The sequence below is a fragment of the Aquarana catesbeiana genome, linkage group LG12 (assembly GCF_042186555.1).
Source record: "Aquarana catesbeiana isolate 2022-GZ linkage group LG12, ASM4218655v1, whole genome shotgun sequence".
Classification (NCBI taxonomy): Eukaryota; Metazoa; Chordata; class Amphibia; order Anura; family Ranidae; genus Aquarana; species Aquarana catesbeiana.
In genome coordinates, this window is record NC_133335.1 from 54,832,743 (window position 1) to 54,854,014 (window position 21,272).

General features: G+C 48.8%; 1 protein-coding gene across 1 annotated transcript in view; it reads left to right on the forward strand.

Annotated features, from left to right (window-relative positions):
* Positions 1-236: 236 nt before the first annotated feature.
* Positions 237-21,272, forward strand: part of LOC141113338 (beta-1,4 N-acetylgalactosaminyltransferase 2-like) — a 33,476-nt gene continuing 12,440 nt past the window's right edge. Inside the window, exons 1-2 of the mRNA XM_073606399.1 lie at positions 237-316; positions 14,088-14,253. Of these exons, the coding sequence (XP_073462500.1) occupies positions 237-316; positions 14,088-14,253 (246 nt within the window). The remainder of the gene's footprint in view (positions 317-14,087; positions 14,254-21,272) is intronic.

Below are 21,272 nucleotides of genomic sequence, written 5' to 3' on the forward strand. Positions count from 1 at the left end.
AAATTGAATTATTTGGCCTCAATACCAAATAATATGTCTGGCAGAAATCCAAATACAGTTCACCATCCACATAACACCATTCTAATAGTAAACCACGGAGGTGATAATATCCTGGTATGGGGGTGGTAAGATCCTGGTATGGGGGTGGTAAGATCCTGGTGGGTATTTCTCTGCAGTGGAAAATCTGCTGCCCACTGCCAGAAGGTTGTCAATGGGAAGAAGGTTTACCTTCCAACATGACAATGACCCAAAGCACACAGAACAATGAGCACATAGTAATTGAAGGAGAAAAAGGTGAGTGCCCTTGCATGGCCCAGTCAGAGCTCAGACTTAAACGCCATTGAAAATCGGTGGAATTACATGAAGACTGCAGTCCACAAACGGTCAGCATCAAATGTAACTGAACTTGAGCAGTTCTTGCAGTGGAATAACGTCCTTACAGGACGTCTCCAACTTACAACCCGACCTCAATGCACTGTTTTATTGGGCAACTATGTGGCAAAATGAGGTTTCATGTTGATAAATGTACAGTTATGCACTTGGGTCTAAGAATATGCATGTATCATAAATACTAGGAGATCAGCTTGGGGATTAATGGTGGTAAAGTGAGGCCCGGAATGATGGAAAGAAGAGGAATAGTGCAGGGCCGGGCATGACAGTGTGTCTAGTGACACACATAGGGTTAATGTTTCAAGGAAAAGTGTGGGAGGAGATAACAGGAAAGTAAGGAGGAGTGGCCTTATAAAAGAGGGGAGGAGCAAAAACGGAACAGTGTGCTGGGAAGGAGACACGAGGAGGCAGAATTTCTCTGCTCCTCAGACACAATGGCGGACGTTGAGGCGATTTTGGCGCGGTTGCGGCAGGCGGCGGTGGCGAATGGATCCGACTGGCTTCGCAGCCAGGTCACAGCGATGCTCGGGGGAGAAGCAAGCCATGCAGGGGGTGAAGGTGAGCCGTCTGTGCGTGCGCGGAGATCGCGGCCTCCGGCGCGCTATTCACCTGGGCCAGGACATGGACAGGGTCGTCTGACACGGAGCCCAAGGGGGGAACAATCGGCACCGCCGGCCAAGAGGAGCCACACGGGTGATTCGGTGGGGCCCGGGCGGGTTACACGCCGCGGTCACGGAGCGGTGGGCGGGGCCACGGGCCAACATGGCGCCACTTCCCCGCATGCTGGCACTGCACGGAGGATTTCGAACAGCCCCTCAGTACCTCTGCACAAGTGTGAGCAGGTGGACAGAAGGGGGAGAACGGCGCCGAGAGCAGCAGCGTCCGGGTCGCGTGGATCGAGCGGCACCGCGGGTGGGCGGAGCTTACCGGGCGGGGGGGACGTGTCCCAAGATGGCGATGGAAACAGCGCCCAGGCTGGCCCGGTAGCTGGAAGTTCAGGGCAGCAGGGAGCAGCAGTGACTCGTCGCACGGTGCAGGCCTCACACCAGCGTGGGCTTCCGGCCTCCAGGAGGGCTTCTCCTGGGGGGCTACCTCTGACGCCAATCCCAGTGCAAGGGGAACAGTCCGAAGACGAGGTGTCCGATGAGGAAGATGGGCTACAGCAGCCGGAACCAGCAAGAGAGAGCAGCACAGCGGCTGTTGGGAGGAATCCTGGTCAGCCCGGTAAGTCTAGTGATAACTTTTCCTTTACCAATGCTTTGCAGGGCTTGCTGGGGGGGATAGCAACAACTGCAGGAGGGATGGTGACACCTTTGCAGAGCGGGGTGGGTCAGGTTACTGACCAACAACTGGCGAGTACTGCACCCGCCAGTTCGGGGTCAGGGGGACAGCTCCAGGAGCTATTGGAGGGTTTAAGGGCCCTGGTTGGTCGCTTTGGAGAGGGACCAGGGCAGGCTCCGCAAGGGGATGCACAAAGGGCGACAGGGGCTGCGGTTACAGAGGTGCCAGCTACCACAACGCCAGAGAAGGTGGCAGACAAGGAAACAGCAGGTGAGAAGGGGGCTGCAGAAACAAAAGGCAGGACTGATGTGGTTAGGCTGGCAGATGCTGCAAAATGTGAGATATATGTTTGTTTTGAAGGCCCGTTAGGGGCACACTTGAAACCTGAAGTGAGAGAAAAAATTCATAAAGGTGAGTACGTGGAAATTTTCTCCTTGTTGCCATTGGAAAAGTTTAACCTGGATAGGGTTAAACCCGACGATTCCAAGAAGGAGGATGAGGAGAAGAGGAGATATAGATTGATACCGCGGACGTTTGTGAATTGGTTGCAAGCGTTCGCTATCATGGCTAGTGTCATTGGCGAAAAGAACCCTGAACATTGTTCGGGGTTGTTTTGTTATATGGATGCTATAGGTGAGGCACATAGAGTGTACGGGGGAACTGCGTGGTTACGTTACGATGAGCAGTTTCGTCAACGCAGAGCGGTGCGTCCGGCTCCGCGTTGGGACCATAAGGATATTAGCCTATGGATGAAGCTGATGTCGTCGGCTAGGACCCCACCTCAGTTATTTCAAGGGGGGGCCGGGGGTACTAACTCCTCAGGACTACCGGCCGGCAGAAAATGGGGGGTATACTGGCAGTATAATGAAGGATCCTGTAAATTTGGGGGGTCCTGCAAATTCAAGCACGAGTGTTCAGGCTGTGGGGGAGCCCACACCCTGTCTCGGTGTTTCAAAAAAGGTAAACGTACCGGGGAGTTTGCTCACAAGAGGGATGACGCCGGTGAAGGTGGAAAGGATGCAACCTTTCCTGAGTAAGTATCCGGATAGGAAAGCGGCGTTACTGATCACTGAGGGTTTTAGAGAGGGGTTCAAAATTCCATGTTCATTGGCGGTGGTTCCTCCAGTAGCACGGAATTTAAATTGGAAAAGGAAGTGGCTTTAGGACGGATGGGGGGGCCATTTGAGGCAAAACCATTGAATGACTTGGTGGTGTCCCCTCTGGGGGTGGTGCCCAAGAAAGAGCCGAATAAGTTTCGGCTCATTCACCACTTATCATTTCCAAAAGGGGGTTCGGTTAACGATTTCATTGACCCGGACGTCTGCACCGTGTCATACACTTCGTTTGATGCGGCGGTTCGATGGGTCAGGCGCTATGGAAAAGGGGCACTGATGGCAAAAGCTGATATTGAGGCAGCGTTTAGGCTGCTGCCAGTACACCCGGACAGTTTTTGGCTGCTGGGTTGCAAGTGGCAGGAACAATTTTATGTGGACAAATGCTTGCCTATGGGTTGCTCCATTTCCTGCGCCATGTTTGAAGTTTTCAGTTCCTTTTTGGAGTGGGTGGTAAGAGATTTGTCCGGCCTTGAATCTATGATACACTATTTAGATGATTTCCTATGCATAGGCCCACCGTCTTCCAGTGTGTGTGCGATTTTATTGTCAACGTTGCAACACACTGCAGAACGGTTTGGTGTTCCCCTGGCTGCTGACAAAACTGAGGGCCCCACCACGGAGATTAGCTTTTTGGGCATTGTTATTGATTCAATGGCAATGGAATGTAGGTTACCGCAAGGAAAGTTACTGGATCTGCAGACGGAAATAAGGCGGGTCCATGGGATGAAAAAAATACAGCTGAGGGATCTCCAATCTTTGCTTGGTAAGTTGAACTTTGCTTGTAGAATCATACCCATGGGTAGGGTTTTTTGCCGACGGCTGTCTGCAGCTACGGCTGGGGTAAAAGCACCGGCCCATTTCATTAGGCTTACTAAGGATCATCGTGAGGATTTAAAGGTATGGTATCAATTTTTGTCGGAATACAACGGGAGGTCAGTGTGGATGTCTGGTCCGGTAAGCAACTTCGATGTAGAATTAGTTACTGACGCGGCGGGATCTACTGGATATGGGGCGTTCTTTAAGGGTCAATGGAGTGCAGAACCATGGCCAAAATCCTGGGTTGAAGCAGGTTTCCTTCGTAATTTGGTACTATTGGAATTGTTTCCAGTAGTTCTGGCTATGGAATTATGGGGCAAGGCTTGTCAGAATTTAAAGTTGCGGTTGAACTGTGATAATATGGGAGTGGTGCAGGTAGTCAATCGCTTGTCAGCGTCTTCTCAACCTGTCATAAGACTATTGCGACAGTTGGTATTACGGTGCTTGCAATTGAATATTTTTATATATGCTGTGCATATACCTGGGATTGAAAATACGCTGGCTGATTCACTGTCTCGCTTTCAGTGGGACAAGTTCAGGGAATTAGCTCCGGCTGCAGAGAAGTAAGGGATTCCTTGCCCGGGTTGGATCTGGGAGCTGGCATTGGAGTCATCGCAGGATGGATACAACAGTCTGTGAGTGAGTCCACATGGTCGGCCTATGTGAAGGTATGGGGTGAATGGTTGAGACTTGTACGGGAATCCGGAGCAAAGGATGACGGGGGAGAGTTGAGATTATTGGTCATTTATTTTGTGTCCAGGAATATGGAAAATGGGGTGGGGGTATCGTCTATTGGTAAGAAATTGGCGGCGCTGTCGTTTCTGTTTAAGTTACAGGGGATGGAGGATTGGACGAAGGAATTTTGGGTACGGCAGGCATTAAAAGGGTACCGGAAAGGGCACAAGAAAAAAGATAACCGTAGACCGGTCACTTTTGCCAACCTGTTGGCAATTTGTGATCAGCTAGGGTTGGTGTGCAGCTCAAGTTATGAATGTTTACTTTTTACAGCGGCTTTTTCGCTGGCGTTTTTTGGGGCGTTTCGGGTAGGGGAGTTGGTCAGCCCATCCAAAAAGGAAGCGGGGGGTATTTTGGTGCAAGACGTGCGGGCACGCACGGGAAGTGTGTGTTTACGGCTGAGGAGGTCGAAAACAGACCAATTGGGAAAGGGCATAGATGTGTGGCTGCATGCATTACCGGGATTGCCAGTATGTCCGGTGAGGACGGTTAATGAATTTGGGAAGATTAGACCGGTAGGTGAGGGTCCATTTTTATGTCATGAGAATGGTGCTTACCTTTCAAAGTTTCAATTTGTGGCGGTGTTTCGAAAATGCTTATCGATGATAGGTTTGGATGAGAAAGCATACGCCTCACACTCCTTCCGCATTGGGGCGGCCACAGAAGCGGCCAGATGCGGGTTGGATGAAGCAGCGGTGCGGAGGATCGGTAGATGGGAATCAAAGAGATTCCGTTCATACATTCGCCCTCAATTAGTAGTGGAATAATAAAAAAAAAAAAAAAAAAAATATATATATAAATAAATAAATAAATAAATAAATAAATGAAAAATAAATGAAACCCGTATGTTGTATAAGTTGGGTTTTCACATATAGGTAGTGGGTGTTTTTGGTCTGTTGCGTTGGTGATATCACCCTGCCTTGTTGTCTTTTCGTTTCAGATGGAGTGTCTCCACGCCTCGTCTGGATACTGGGACACTCCTACGTTTGTTGGGGGGCAAGGAGAGGGGATGCGAGACCAGATGGGCGCCAGTTAGGCATATCGAGAAGGGAGGCTTTTATCAAGTGGCTGGGGAGACCAGGAATGATGTGGGGCAGAGTGGTTTCAGAGGTGGAACGATTTGCCTGGCTAGATAGACCTCCGGATGTGTTGGTCATACACGCTGGAGGTAACGATTTGGGGGTGAGGGCGGTCCGGGACCTGATAGAGGATGTAAAAGCAGATTTGTTGCACTTGCACACTAATTATCCGAACACTTTGTTACTATGGTCTGATATTGTGGCACGAACTTCGTGGCGCAATGCTAGGTCTGTGGTAAGGATTAACAAGGCTCGTATACGTGTCAACAGGGTGGTGGGGAGGTTTTTGGTTCAACAAGGGGGCATGGTGATTCGGCACAGAGAGCTCGAGATAAATGTAGGCCTCTATTTGAGGAGGGATGGGGTCCACCTCACAGATGTGGGGACGGATCTTTGGACCATGGGTTTGCAGGAAGGAATAGAACGGGCCTTGAGGGTGTGGAGGGGCCCTTAAGGATAAGGTTTCATCCTTTCGGGCTGTGGCTGGTTTGTTGTTGTTGGTCGGTGACGGTAGCGGTAAATAAAAGGTTAAAAGGGGTGGGGGGTCAGCAATAGTATGGCCCCTCCTGTGTATTCCTGAAAGGAATACCGGTATGTTGCACTGCGGGAGGGGGTTGTCTCCGAGCGGTACAGCTGGAGGCCTTATCAGTTTTGAAACATGTTCCTGCAGTGCCCTCTTGTGGATATGTGGTAAACTGGGGTAGCTCCGTCATTGACCAACAGATTGTTTAAAACATGTTGTTTTATCTGAGTTTATATGTTATTCATATTGAAGTTAATATTGGAGGTAATTTTATACAGTTGTTTAATAAAAGGCTGTTATGGCCATTTATACTCCAGATGAAAGGTGTGGTCTCGTTATTTAAGTTGGTAAGAGGGTGGAGTATGGTGGCTAACAGTATGGGTAAAATTGGGGTACATCTGGACTACACTAGTCAAGGATCTGGTATATCATAAGCTTAATAATAGCATGCAATGCAGGGTGGATTGGATTTAAATCACTAGTAAAAAGGGTTGATTTAAATCCACTCGATAGAAATCATAATTTTTAAAGAGCGGCTGTCATCTCTGTCCCCCACCAGCTTCTCCTCTGACTCGCTGTTGACTCACCGACAGTCCCATTCACTTAAATGGGACGGCTGGTAATGTGGCAGTGACACAACAAGGTGAGGGACGTGGCGGCAGCAGGTGAGTGGACGCCGCTAACAGGCACTGCCATGATGGATCTGAAATGACAGGTGCTCTTTTAATGTAAGGACTCATTCTTCCTGGTAGTAAATCTTTAATATTTGCAAACAAAATGAAGGTTTCCTCTTTAGAATAATAATCTGTTAGGTTAGTAAAACAGCGATATCAGAACCGATTCAATCATACAATCTGTAGTGATATAGCACACTGTGAAAAAGCGTTATTATGGTCAGAAGTTGGGCCTAGTCACTTTATGCACTAAACTCCTATGCCCCAGTCTATTTACCCACAAAATTCTCCTAATTACTGACCACAACTGACAGCCTCACAGACACACATACACCTAGGGCTACACAATCATTTTTTAAAACATTTTAATTTTCAATAACATTTGCACAAAGAATGATATCTCTTTGTCTGAGCCTACCTTACAGAAGAACTTCTTTACAATCAGTAACTGTTGAGAGAATGAACACTTTGGTTAGGACTATGCAACATACAACACGGAGTATGGGAACGAGAGGGGGAGGGGAGAGATCTATGTATTATATGATCTGACACTCCCGGGTCTGGGGAGTGCATACGCACCGCCGGCAACCCTCTCCCACTGTGATTACACGCAGTGGGAGCTGATCTGTGGGTACCGCAGACTTGATGTCCACCAGAAACCGGCTATCATTAGGCAGAGAGCCAGAATGGCGTTCTGCATATGCAAACAAGGCAGACCGCCATTATGTCTGTTTGCAAGAACACAGGATCCATTCCTTCCCCTAGTAAAAGCACTTCCCTCTTAAATATGAGACCTGGGGTCAAAAAAGCACTTCCCACACAGTGCACAAGAAACAGCTAGGCACACAGTTAACCCTTTAATCGCCCCTTTTTTTTAACCCTTTCCCAGCCAGTGTCATTAGTACAGTGACAGTGCACATTTTTACCAACGATCACTGTATTAGTGCCACTGGTCCCCAAAAAGATATACTGCAGCGGGGCAGCACATGCAGGCTCAGTCATGTGTGTATATATACATGATTGAAGCTGCTGTGGTTTAGAAGCATGCTGCGTGCCCCTCCTGTACGTTGTCCTCCAGCACGGGGGTCTACTTTGCATGCAAAGGTATTTTTCAACTGGGCAGACTACTACTCCTACTCAAGGGTGCAGGTGGCTACAGAGCCCACCCATTGGCTTTTTAGCATACACTAGAAAGGGAAAAGCACTGCCACACAGGAACTCAGCCCAAGAGGTGAGTAAACATGACGACTTCAGCCTGACTCCACCCAAGCCATGGTCCCTGATGCATTTCACCATCGGCCTTAATTATGGAGATCTGGCCTGGGTGGAGTCTTCATTTGAAGCCTTTTTGTTGATTCACCTTTTGGGCCGGGTTGCTGTGTTTCTCCCTTTTTGTGTTGTGAACACTTAGGGCACTTTCACACTGAGGCGCTAGCGGCTTTTCAGCTGCTAGTGGGGCGCTTTTAACCCCCACTAGCAGCCAAAGAAAGGCAGGGGCGCTTTAGGAGCAGTGTATACACCTCTCCTCAGTGGCGGTGCGTCCATTAAGAGCACACGGGTACCGCTCCCTCTCTCTAGCCACCCCCCTCTGTGTATAATGGATAGATTCATGCATAGCATGAATCTATCCATGGCCACTGTAGCCACCCCCTATTCAGGCACCTGGCCCCTTTTCGGACGCCGGGCGCCTGAATTACAGCAGAGGGGAGGAGTTTTTGAAGTACCTGATTAGAGCCATAGGCTCTAATAGGCTTCAAAAAACGTGAACTGCGAGCGCTAAGCAGTTCACCTAGGTGTGTTAGAAAAGCAAATGAATATTCGCTTTCCTAACACTGAACCACCTCTCAGGCAATCAGATGCGTGGGTCTGTTACCTGTCACCTGATTGGCTGAAATGACAAGCGCTACGATTGGACGCCTATCAGGGGAGGAGACGCATGGAGGACACAGGAGTCACTGTCTGACATGCTGCAAGGTCCCACCGCTCACCGCCGTCACCCGCCACCACCAAGACAGGGTAAGTGCCGGGCAGACGGCAAGTGGGCTGTCATAGTGGCACAATTTGATGGGCACAGTGTTAGCTTTAGATGGGCAGAGTGGCTGTGTTCGGGCACAGTGGAAGCTTTTGATGGGCAGAGTGGCAGCTTTTGATGGGTACAACAGTGGCTGTGTCTGATGGGCACAGTGGCTGTGTTTGATGGGCACAGTGGCAGCTTTTGATGGGCACAGTGGCAGCTTTTGATGGGCACAGTGGCTGCGTTTGATGGGCAGTGGCAGCTTTTGATAGGCGCAGGGGGCATTTGATGGGCACAGTGGCTACGTTTTATGCCACATTGTCTACGTTTTATGGCACAGTGGCTGCGTTTAATGGCACATTGGCTGCGTTTGATGGGCACAGTGGCTGTGTTTGGGCACAGTGGAAGCTTTTGATGGGCAGAGTGGCAGCTTTTGATGGGCACAACAGTGGCTGTGTCTGATGGGCACAGTGGCTGTGTTTGATGGGCACAGTGTCAGCTTTTGATGGGCACAGTGGCAGCTTTTGATGGGCAGTGTCAGCTTTTGATGGGCACGGTGGGCGTTTGATGGGCACAGTGGCTGCGTTTTATGGCTCAGTGGCTGTGTTTGGGCAGTGGCAGCTTTTGATGGGCAGAGTAGCAGCTTTTGATGGGCACAACAGTGGCTGTGTCTGATGGGCACAGTGGCTGTGTCTGATGGGCACAGTGGCTGTGTTTGATGGGCACAGTGTGTCAGCTTTTGATGGGCACAGTGTCAGCTTTTGATGGGCACAGTGGCAGCTTTTTATGGGCACGGTGGGCGTTTGATGGGCACAGTGGCTGCGTTTTATGGCTCAGTGGCTGTGTTTAGGCAGTGGCAGCTTTTGATGGGCAGAGTGGCAGTTTTTGATGGGCACAACAGTGGCTGTGTCTGATGGGCAGAGTGGCAGCTTTTGATGGGCACAGTGGCAGCTTTTGATGGGCACAGTGGCAGCTTTTGATGGGCACAGTGGCTGCGTTTGATGGCACAATGGCTGCGTTTGATGGGCAGTGTCAGCTTTTGATGGGCACAGGGGGCATTTGATGGGCACAGTGGCTACGTTTTATGCCACATTGTCTGCGTTTTATGGCACAGTGGCTGCGTTTAATGGCACATTGGCTGTGTTTGATGGGCACAGTGTCAGGTTTTGATGGGCACAGTGGCTGTGTTTGGGCACAGTGGAAGCTTTTGATGGGCAGAGTAGCAGCTTTTAATGGGCACAACAGTGGCTGTGTCTGATGGGCACAGTGGCTGTGTTTGATGGGCACAGTGTGTCAGCTTTTGATGGGCACAGTGTCAGCTTTTGATGGGCACAGTGGCAGCTTTTTATGGGCACGGTGGGCATTTGATGGGCACAGTGGCTGCGTTTTATGGCTCAGTGGCTGTGTTTAGGCAGTGGCAGCTTTTGATGGGCAGAGTGGCAGTTTTTGATGGGCACAACAGTGGCTGTGTCTGATGGGCAGAGTGGCAGCTTTTGATGGGCACAGTGTCAGCTTTTGATGGGCACAGTGGCAGCTTTTGATGGGCACAGTGGCTGCGTTTGATGGCACAATTGCGGCGTTTGATGGGCAGTGTCAGCTTTTGATGGGCACAGGGGGCATTTGATGGGCACAGTGGCTAAGTTTTATGCCACATTGTCTGTGTTTTATGGCACAGTGGCTGCGTTTAATGGCACATTGGCTGCGTTTAATGGGCACAGTGTCAGGTTTTGATGGGCACAGTGGCTGTGTTTGGGCACAGTGAAAGCTTTTGATGGGCAGAGTAGCAGCTTTTGATGGGCACAACAGTGGCTGTGTCTGATGGGCACAGTGGCTGTGTTTGATGGGCACAGTGTCAGCTTTTGATGGGCACAGTGTCAGCTTTTGATGGGCACAGTGGCAGCTTTTGATGGGCACAGTGGCTGCGTTTGATGGCACAATTGCAGCGTTTGATGGGCAGTGTCAGCTTTTGATGGGCACAGGGGGCATTTGATGGGCACAGTGGCTAAGTTTTATGCCACATTGTCTGTGTTTTATGGCACAGTGGCTGCGTTTAATGGCACATTGGCTGCGTTTAATGGGCACAGTGTCAGGTTTTGATGGGCACAGTGGCTGTGTTTGGGCACAGTGAAAGCTTTTGATGGGCAGAGTAGCAGCTTTTGATGGGCACAACAGTGGCTGTGTCTGATGGGCACAGTGGCTGTGTTTGATGGGCACAGTGTCAGCTTTTGATGGGCACAGTGTCAGCTTTTGATGGGCACAGTGGCAGCTTTTGATGGGCAGTGTCAGCTTTTGATGGGCACGGTGGGCGTTTGATGGGCACAGTGGCTGCGTTTTATGGCTCAGTGGCTGTGTTTGGGCAGTGGCAGCTTTTGATGGGCAGAGTAGCAGCTTTTGATGGGCACAACAGTGGCTGTGTCTGATGGGCACAGTGGCTGTGTCTGATGGGCACAGTGGCTGTGTTTGATGGGCACAGTGTGTCAGCTTTTGATGGGCACAGTGTCAGCTTTTGATGGGCACAGTGGCAGCTTTTTATGGGCACGGTGGGCGTTTGATGGGCACAGTGGCTGCGTTTTATGGCTCAGTGGCTGTGTTTAGGCAGTGGCAGCTTTTGATGGGCAGAGTGGCAGTTTTTGATGGGCACAACAGTGGCTGTGTCTGATGGGCAGAGTGGCAGCTTTTGATGGGCACAGTGGCAGCTTTTGATGGGCACAGTGGCAGCTTTTGATGGGCACAGTGGCTGCGTTTGATGGCACAATGGCTGCGTTTGATGGGCAGTGTCAGCTTTTGATGGGCACAGGGGGCATTTGATGGGCACAGTGGCTACGTTTTATGCCACATTGTCTGCGTTTTATGGCACAGTGGCTGCGTTTAATGGCACATTGGCTGCGTTTGATGGGCACAGTGTCAGGTTTTGATGGGCACAGTGGCTGTGTTTGGGCACAGTGGAAGCTTTTGATGGGCAGAGTAGCAGCTTTTAATGGGCACAACAGTGGCTGTGTCTAATGGGCACAGTGGCTGTGTTTGATGGGCACAGTGTGTCAGCTTTTGATGGGCACAGTGTCAGCTTTTGATGGGCACAGTGGCAGCTTTTTATGGGCACGGTGGGCATTTGATGGGCACAGTGGCTGCGTTTTATGGCTCAGTGGCTGTGTTTAGGCAGTGGCAGCTTTTGATGGGCAGAGTGGCAGTTTTTGATGGGCACAACAGTGGCTGTGTCTGATGGGCAGAGTGGCAGCTTTTGATGGGCACAGTGTCAGCTTTTGATGGGCACAGTGGCAGCTTTTGATGGGCACAGTGGCTGCATTTGATGGCACAATGGTGGCGTTTGATGGGCAGTGTCAGCTTTTGATGGGCACAGGGGGCATTTGATGGGCACAGTGGCTACGTTTTATGCCACATTGTCTGCGTTTTATGGCACAGTGGCTGCGTTTAATGGCACATTGGCTGCATTTGATGGGCATAGTGTCAGGTTTTGATGGGCACAGTGGCTGTGTTTGGGCACAGTGGAAGCTTTTGATGGGCAGAGTAGCAGCTTTTGATGGGCACAACAGTGGCTGTGTCTGATGGGCACAGTGGCTGTGTTTGATGGGCACAGTGTGTCAGCTTTTGATGGGCACAGTGTCAGCTTTTGATGGGCACAGTGGCAGCTTTTTATGGGCACGGTGGGCGTTTGATGGGCACAGTGGCTGCGTTTTATGGCTCAGTGGCTGTGTTTAGGCAGTGGCAGCTTTTGATGGGCAGAGTGGCAATTTTTGATGGGCACAACAGTGGTTGTGTCTGATGGGCAGAGTGGCAGCTTTTGATGGGCACAGTGTCAGCTTTTGATGGGCACAGTGGAAGCTTTTGATGGGCACAGTGGCAGCTTTTGATGGGCACATTGGCTGCGTTTGATGGCACAATGGCAGCGTTTGATGGGCAGTGTCAGCTTTTGATGGGCACAGGGGGCATTTTATGGGCACAGTGGCTACGTTTTATGCCACATTGTCTGCGTCTTATGGCACAGTGGCTGCGTTTAATGGCACATTGGCTGCGTTTGATGGGCACAGTGTCAGGTTTTGATGGGAACAGTGGCTGTGTTTGGGCACAGTGGAAGCTTTTGATGGGCACAACCGTGGCTGTGTCTGATGGGCACAGTGGCTGTGTTTGATGGGCACAGTGTGTCAGCTTTTGATGGGCAGAGTGTCAGCTTTTGATGGGCACGGCGGGCGTTTGATGGGCACAGTGGCTGTGTTTTATGGCTCAGTGGCTGTGTTTGGGCAGTGGCAGATTTTGATGGGCAGAGTGGCAGCTTTTTATGGGCACGGTGGGCGTTTGATGGGCACAGTGGCTGCGTTTTATGGCTCAGTGGCTGTGTTTGGGCAGTGGCAGATTTTGATGGGCAGAGTGGCAGTTTTTGATGGGCACAACAGTGGATGTGTCTGATGGGCAGAGTGGCAGCTTTTGATGGGCACAGTGGCTGTTTGGGCAGAGTGGCAGCTTTTGATGGGCAGAGTGGCAGCTTTTGATGGGCAGAGTGGCAGTTTTTGATAGGCACAGTGTGGCTGTGTTTGGGCAGAGTGGCAGCTTTTTATAGGCAGAGTGGCAGCTTTTGATGGGCACAACAGTAGCTGTGTGTTTGATAGGCAGCAGTGCATCACAGTCAGACTATTACTACTTACTTCCAAGTTCCAACTTCCTTCCTTGACCGGCCTGGACGCTGCCTGGTGCAGTGCAGTGCAGGGACAGGGAGACAGGCAGCCGCAGATATGCTCTTCTTCTCTCTGTCTTCAGACCAGCCAGCCAGAGCCAGGCACTAGTCTACTCCGTTCCGGCTCGGCTCGGCTCCGCTCCCCTCTTAGCCATGCTGAGCGCTCACGCTGTCTGAGAAGATGGCTGAGGTGGGCGGAGCTCTCAGCTCTCTGAGCTTCTGTACTAGCCGCGGAGGCGGCGCTCTGAATGCTGGGGCGGCCGCGGCGTCCCTGAGTGACGTCACTCTGTTACACAGCTAGAATCGCCGGCCAAGCGGCCGGCGATTCTAGCTCGGGCTGCGACGGCGCCCCTCTTCTGAACAAAATGACAGCGCTGGGGTGCGGTGCACCCCGTGCACCCCGGCCAGGATCATCCCTGATGATGGAGAAACTGGAACAGAGGAAGAAAATTGGAAAAACTAGTGAATACCAGTTTTCACCTCTAATGTTGAGTTTCCTACATGTGTGGATGTTGCTGCTTTATATAAAACTATTAGAATGGAGTGACTAAAGACTGCCCATCATTTTAAGACTGCCTCGAGACATTCCTGTCTAAATATTGTGTCCGGGTTTCAGGCGGACTGAAACCCAGTCACATGATTCAAAACCCTGACAGGTGGCAACCCTAACGACAGTACACAATTCCTATGCATTGTTCCTAGTTGCACAGCTCTAATTTCTGAAGGCTTACTGTAAGAGAGGGCTACAGATTGGAGAACAAATGATTTCTGAGCAATAAACATGCCTTGTTTTTCCAGGGATGGTTTGCGGGCAGGAATCTTGCTGTATCCCAAGTAACCACCAAGTATTTCCTCTGGGTGGATGATGACTTTGTGTTTACAGAGGAAACAAAAATAGAAAAACTGGTGGATGTATTGGACGGAACCGACTTGGATGTGGTGAGATCTGCTACTACTTTTCTCTTACTGGATACCTCATTCACAAAGATACTGTATAGGGTTGCTTTAGAATACATGGAATACAGACTTAAAGCGGAGGTCCGCCGAAAAAAAAAAAAAAATTAAAAGCCAGTAGCTACCCATACTGCAGCTGCTGGCTTTTAATAATAGAACATTTACCTGTCCTGGAGTCCAGCGATGTTGGCACCGCAGCTGATGTTTCCATCAGATGTCGGGTGCTGTTGCCGCCATTGCGGGTAAGGGATCCCGGCAGTGTAGCCTTACAGCTTCATGCCGGGAACCCTACTGCGCATGCACGAGGCCCCGCTCCTCTCTCCTTCTGGCGACAGGGGGAGGAGGAGGGAGCCCCGCAGTGACGTCATGGGCCGCGACGCAGACTCCCAGGAGGGGGAACAGGATACCTGTCAAAGACACATATCCTGTCGCCCCCCCCCCCCCCCCCCCCCGAAAGGTGACAATTGTGGCACCGGAGGAGGAGAGGAGACAAATGAGCAGAAGTTCCACTTTTGGGTGGAACTCCGCTTTAAAGTCAAAGTTTCTTAACCCCTCAAAGCCGAAGTAACACAAATATGCTGCGCCACTGCACTGGGCTTTTTTTCCGCTGGGACACAAATTTGTGTATCTCCCTTTGTGCTGGGAGCATGCGCTGCACAGCGTGCTCCCAGAACAGAGACCTGGGTCTCACTGAGAGCCCTGGGCCCCGTACTAACGTTCGGGACCCAGAATGCCCGATTCTGGGTCACCTGATCGCTGTGGTAGCCTCTGATTGGCTACCACAGTGATCATAGGTGTGCAAAGCCTACTGCATTAGGGTGTGCACCCCACAGCTCAAACATATTTGCATGTGTGCGCATTGGTATATATAGTATACTGACAGTGTCAGCCGAGCAATGGACGGTGTTAGTAGGGCAGTGGACAGTGTTAGTAGTTTTTATTTTTATTCTTTTTTTTCCATTTTTGTTTTTAGGAGCTCCGTTAGGGAGCTTTGGTGAAATAATCACGGGGTCTAAACAGGGGGAATCTGCACCACACAGGATGATTATGCACATGCCTATGACAGTGATCAGTCTCCCTCTCTGTTATATATTGTATCTTTGTCTCTCCTTGCACAGAGAAAAAAAAAGTGATTGTGAAAAAAAATAAAAATAAAGTAGTAAATAAAGAAAAAATACCTAGATCAAGGTTTGATCTAGGTCAGTGCCAGGGTTAGTGTTTGGGTCAAGTAAGGGTCAAAGGTCAGGGTCAGTATATTTTGGGCAGGATTTTTTTTTTAATTGTTTATAAATAAGTATCAGTGTCAGTGTGTTTTAGGTAGGACAAAAAAAAAGCAAATATAGCTTCTGGGCTGTACTATGGATACAAACAACAAATAACATACACATAAGGGGGTCAAAAGAGAGGATTTTCCCCCATGGGGTTTTTTTTGGCAGCCAACAATATTGGAAAAAATATGTACTAAATGTGTAATAAGTAGTTTTTATTTTCACAAAGTATCAAAAATTGTATTGCTCTGAACATAAGCAGTCAAAGCATGAACTGTGGTACAACAGTAATGGACAATGTAAACAGCACCAATGACAATATACAGTAAATATACACAGTGATTGGTTACACCATAGAAACAGTGGTACATGAGTCTTTATATGTAAGATTCTGACGCGTTTCAACCCCAACGGGTCTTTTTCAGAGGATATAGACTGTAAAAGTATTCACATGTATTAGAATTAAAAACGAGAAAACATTAAGCTCCTGGCCTTTACCTCCTGCCAAGTGCCCCCAGAGCAAGCAGGCTTGCTCTCTAGCTGCGGTTCTACGTGTCCAATCACACACACAGAGCCAAGGCTTGGCTCTGCCCCCTCTCTCTCCTCATTGTCTCACTGACTATAATTGACGGCTCCTGCTGCTGTCTCAGCCAATGAGGAAGAGTCCCTGGACAGCTGAGGCTCTCCTGCACATCGCTGGAGGAAGATCGGGCTCAGGTAAGCATTAGGGTGGAGGGGCTGGGGGAGCTGCTGGGGGAGATGCATGAAGCTGAAAAACCTTCAGCCTTTAGAACCACTTTAAGTTTTGAGAAAAGTAGGGGAGGATTAGAACCCCGGTTAAGTCAAGTCAACTGGGAAAGTGAAGGTAAATCTCTTCAGCAGAACACAGACAACAAAAAATAAACTGTCGGGGTTTAGGCTTCTCTCTAACCTATCCAAATCTGAAAAAAAAAAATCGGTTATACAGAAGGGGAACCGAATTCTGAGAGCTGCGACCAAAAACAGGGAGGCAAGGGACAAAGAATTATCTTATACTGTATTTTCCAACTGTTAACTTACCATGCCTTGTTCTGCACCATGTCTCTGTATGGAGATGGTCATATTTTTTTCTATACTATGCTTTCACTAAAGCATTAACATACAGAACAAATGCAGCAACTGTTGCATATTATCTTTGCATACAATGCATACTGGAGTCAGAACAAATAAAGGCTGCTACACAGGGATCGAATGAGTTGATTCAAGAGAAACTGGCTGACATTTGGCCCATGTGTACAGCTCCTCACCCAACAGAAGCGGATCACTGATCAGTTTGTTCTGGAGGAGGGGGCAGTCCAGTCCCTCATGTCAGAACACAATGGACTAACGTTGAATGCTTAAGTAATTAGTTGGTCAAAATTGTCTAGAAGTTCAAAGGCAACATCAGAGAAGTCAACAATACAATGTAGACCATATAATACATTCATACTGTGATAAATAACAGAACAGGAATGAAGTAGCATTGAAAGGTCTAACAAATAAATCAGCCATGAGGCTGGACAGGGAATAGCTGCATGGCATTACTGTACATAATAAAAAGACAGTTGCTAAAAATTGGAGTGTGTTGTGTGCTTCTGTTTTCATACTTGAAACATGGGATAAGGTGAACAAGGGTGCGTCTCACCAATACTTGTTTTTAAAGCCTGTTAGACCTCCCCACAAGTCAGACCAGATTCCCACACAAGTGTCAAATAAGTTACGCCATCGACCCTAAATTTTTTCTAATTTTTTCTAGGCATCCCCTGGCTTCATGAGAAAAACTCACCCAAGCTTCATATGTACATTTATAGAGTGGTAATACTTGACTAATTGGGTTTTTCCACAGATTAATGTGGATTGGTTTGGCATGGATCTACCAAGGAGATGACCATCTTAGTAGAGGCAGGGCTTTGGTTCCTCATGTCAGAGCCTCTGGAGAGCAGTGAGCAGAATAGTAGTGACATCATCAAATTTCACTCCAATCTACTGAGACTTGCTGTCAGAGGCAGCAGTGCCTTAGATCTCACAATATCCAGATATGAGGCTGTAGTAGCCTATGAGCTATAGACCTAGGCACACTCATATACCAAGAAGTGCACTGCTATTTTTGAAGATGATTTCCAAACAAAAAGGTACATATTTTAGGGTACTGCTTGGGCATAATAGACATTTCAAAATTTTTCCTATAACATATTGAAGCTTCATCCTTTGAGTTCTGTTCCACTTTAAAGTCTATGCAGGGTAAAGCAAAAGGACCATTTTAATACTCCTTGAGCAACATATGCTTACCTTTATTTCAAACAGCCCTGTGTACGCTCAGTTCCTCTAGTTCAGCTTTTCCAACTTCTTTACCCCAAAGAAACCTATAATATAGTATCAAGTCTTGCGGATCTCTTACTGAAACCTTAAAGTACAACTAAGGTTTTGGATAGAGCGGAGAGGAATTAGAACACCTGTCAATTTCTATTGCTGTCTGCACCCCAGCTATGGAAATTCACCATTTTACCATTACCATTAAAAGTAAAAGTAAAAGAAAATCCAAACTGTTCGGTTGTCACCAGAAAACTAATAGAGGGGAAATCTTCCAATGGGGACACTAGTTCTGGTGACCTAGGGTCCCCAAGGAATTCCCCTAATTTGAAGGGAACTACTCTCACTTCCTGTTTTGGCTTTGAGATAGGTAGGGAAATCTCTGCAGTGGGACACAGATGGCGAAGAAAAATCTGACAGATGTTATAACCCCCCCTCTGCTAAATCCAAACTGAAAAAATACGTTTTGCCTATAGTTTCACTTTAACTGTTGGAACCCGGGACTATATTGGAGCACTCCAAACAGAGTTTTTATAATTTTAACGGGATAAGGGGGATACTCCTCAGATCAAATCCCTGGGGATTCCCAAACGGGGTGGTGCTATCCCTTAAAGCAGGAGTATAGCAAAAATGGCCAAAGTCCTCTCACCAGTCTGCCTGTCACAGAGACACATTAGCAATTACCAGGGGTGAAGTTGCAGAGTGCTGGTTGCAGATGTCCTCTCTCACAGCTCACTGGGCTTTGCAGTCCTATGGCAATGCAGATATGGACATCGCAGCTTCAGGGAAGTTCCACCTTGGTGGGGAAACAGGAAATAGTCTCTCACCAACCATGGTGCTCAGTCCTCCACTCATAACCTCATGTGTCCTTCCACACTAGAGCACAATCCTCTGCTCACATTCAGAGGTCCCTCTAGCGCCAGTCCTCTCTGGACAGTTGTAGCAGCACAGTCATGATCCAATAACACAGTGAAGCACTGGAATTTAACAGCATTCCATCTCTCTCTCTGGATCTCCATGTGGGACACTTTAGCAGCGTTTTCCACTTCTTCCTCCTCCTCATAGGCATAGTTACCCCCTAGGAAATGTAGTCCCACAAAGTTTGTTGCCTAAACAGGGGCTGGTTCCAGAGGACTACAGTGCTCTTCACAGGCTATTTGGCCAGATCTTCCAGCTGCCCTGCAGGCAATCCCCACTCTCCTCTCTTGGTTGGTGGAGCTCTCTTCCAGCAGCTAAAAGCATTTCAGTGTTCTTCCTCTCTCTCTGAATAGCTGCACAGTCCTAATGCAACAAAGGAGAAGGAAGATCCTGAAAAAATGTGTGTGGCCCTGTCAGCCATGTGTGTAGATATATGGAGCCCAGGATCTCCAGCCAGCCAATTGTGTTTTCTCAGAACATTCAAACAAAACAGCTTTTTTCAGCACAATACATGCAAACAGACCTTAATTCTTGTATAACAATCAAACTTCTGGCTAGTCACCTAATAAACTGGTCCCTTAACAGAGTGTTAGGTCCCCGCCTGCCTCAGTTCAAAAGGCTGCTTTTCAGTGTTTCAGTCTCAGCAGTCCATCACTCTGTCTCCTCAGTGTGTCTTGTCTCACACTTCACTTCACAGACACCTGCTGGCTGTTATCTGTTGCTTTTCTGGCTTCTTCTGGACAAAAATCCCTGTATTCAGAGTTGGAGGCCCTTTCCCCTCCAAAGTCTCCCCAAATCTCTGAATTCCTGATCCCAAATGAGAACTTATCAAACCTGAGAGAACTGTAAACCAGTCCTTTCCTCTCCAACTGGTGTACCATTGAAACCCCTGCATGGATGAGAACCCCTGAATTCTCAAAAAATTGCATTTAGTCAGAAACCATGAATCAGACTGAGACAGATAAATCACACTTGTGTAATAATAATAATAAAAAAAGGTAAACAGAGTAAACATAGTCGAAACATAGCCAGAGTTCAGGAACCGGAATGGATAGTCAGACAAGCCAAAACGTCAGGGAGCCAGAGATGAGCGTAGTAAAACAGCAAGCAGGATCTGGAGCCAGAAGGAATGTCAGCCAAGCAAGACTTTAACAGGAACACAGGAGAGCGTCTCTAAAGATGTGACCAAGGCAAATGCAGAGATCATCTGGGCTGGACGGCTTAAGTAGGCAGGACTGACGATCAGAATATTATTAACAGGTGAGTCACTGTGGAGAGATAGGAGCTGGAAATTAGCCAACAGCTGAGCGGCCAGCTTAGAGAAGGAAGGGCTGAGCCGAGCCCTGACAGTAGCCCTCCTAAATGACCCCTCCCCCTCGGAGGACCACTAGTCTTGAGGGGAAAACATCTATGGAAGTCACGGAGGAGGACAGGGGCATGTACATCCGAGGATAAGACCCAAGAGCGTTCCTCCAGAATGTACCCTTTCCAATGCACCAGGTACTGTATGCACCCACTGAACCTACGGGAGTCAACAATGGACTGTACTTCATACTTCTCATGGTTCTCAACCTGTACAGGGTAAGGACGAGGCACCAAGGTGGTAAAGCGCTTTCAGACCAAAGGTTTTAATAAGACATGAAATACATTTGAGATACGCATATTAGAAGGAAGGTCTAGTGCGTAAGCCACTGGGTTAATCCTGCAAAGAATACAGAAAGGCCCAATAAACCCAGGTGTGAACTTCATAGAGGGAAAACTAAGTCGGAGGTTGTGAGATGACAGCCAGACCCTGTCCCCAACCTGGTAGGAAGGCGCAGGCAGGCGTCTGCAGTCAGCATGGACCCTGTACCTATCATTAGCATGTCGCAAAGCCTCCTGGACTTGTGCCCAAGTGGAACGAAGACCACGGAGATGCTCCTCTAACGCAGAATTACTCTGCGGAACAAACGAGTCAGGCAACATGGAGGGTTGGAAACCTTAGTTCGCCATAAATGGGGACAATCGGGAAGCAGAATTCAAGGCACTATTGTGAGCAAACTCCGCCCACGGTAAGAAATATAGCAACGTAGGAATTGTTCCAAGGACTGATTGGCTCGTTCTGCTGCCCCTTTAGACTGCGGATGATACGCAGAGGAGAAAGCAAGCTGAATTCCCAACTGTGTGCAAAAGGCTCGCCAGAACCGAGACACAAACTGACTACCCCTGTCCGAGACAATCACCTTAGGTAGCCCATGTAAGTGAAAGATCTCCCGAGCAAAAATGGAAGCCAGTTCCTTAGAAGTGGGCAACTTCTTAAGTGGAATACAATGAGACATTTTCGTGAATCCTTCTGCATAACTGCCACCTAAGGTCTGCCCGTTTTTGTACCTCAAGGTTCGGGCATTCCCTGGACGGGTAGGACAAGACTTCAAAAAGTGACCTGCCTGGCCACAATAAAGACACAATCTCTCCCTCCTCCTAAGGGGTCTCTCATCCACAGAGAGACGC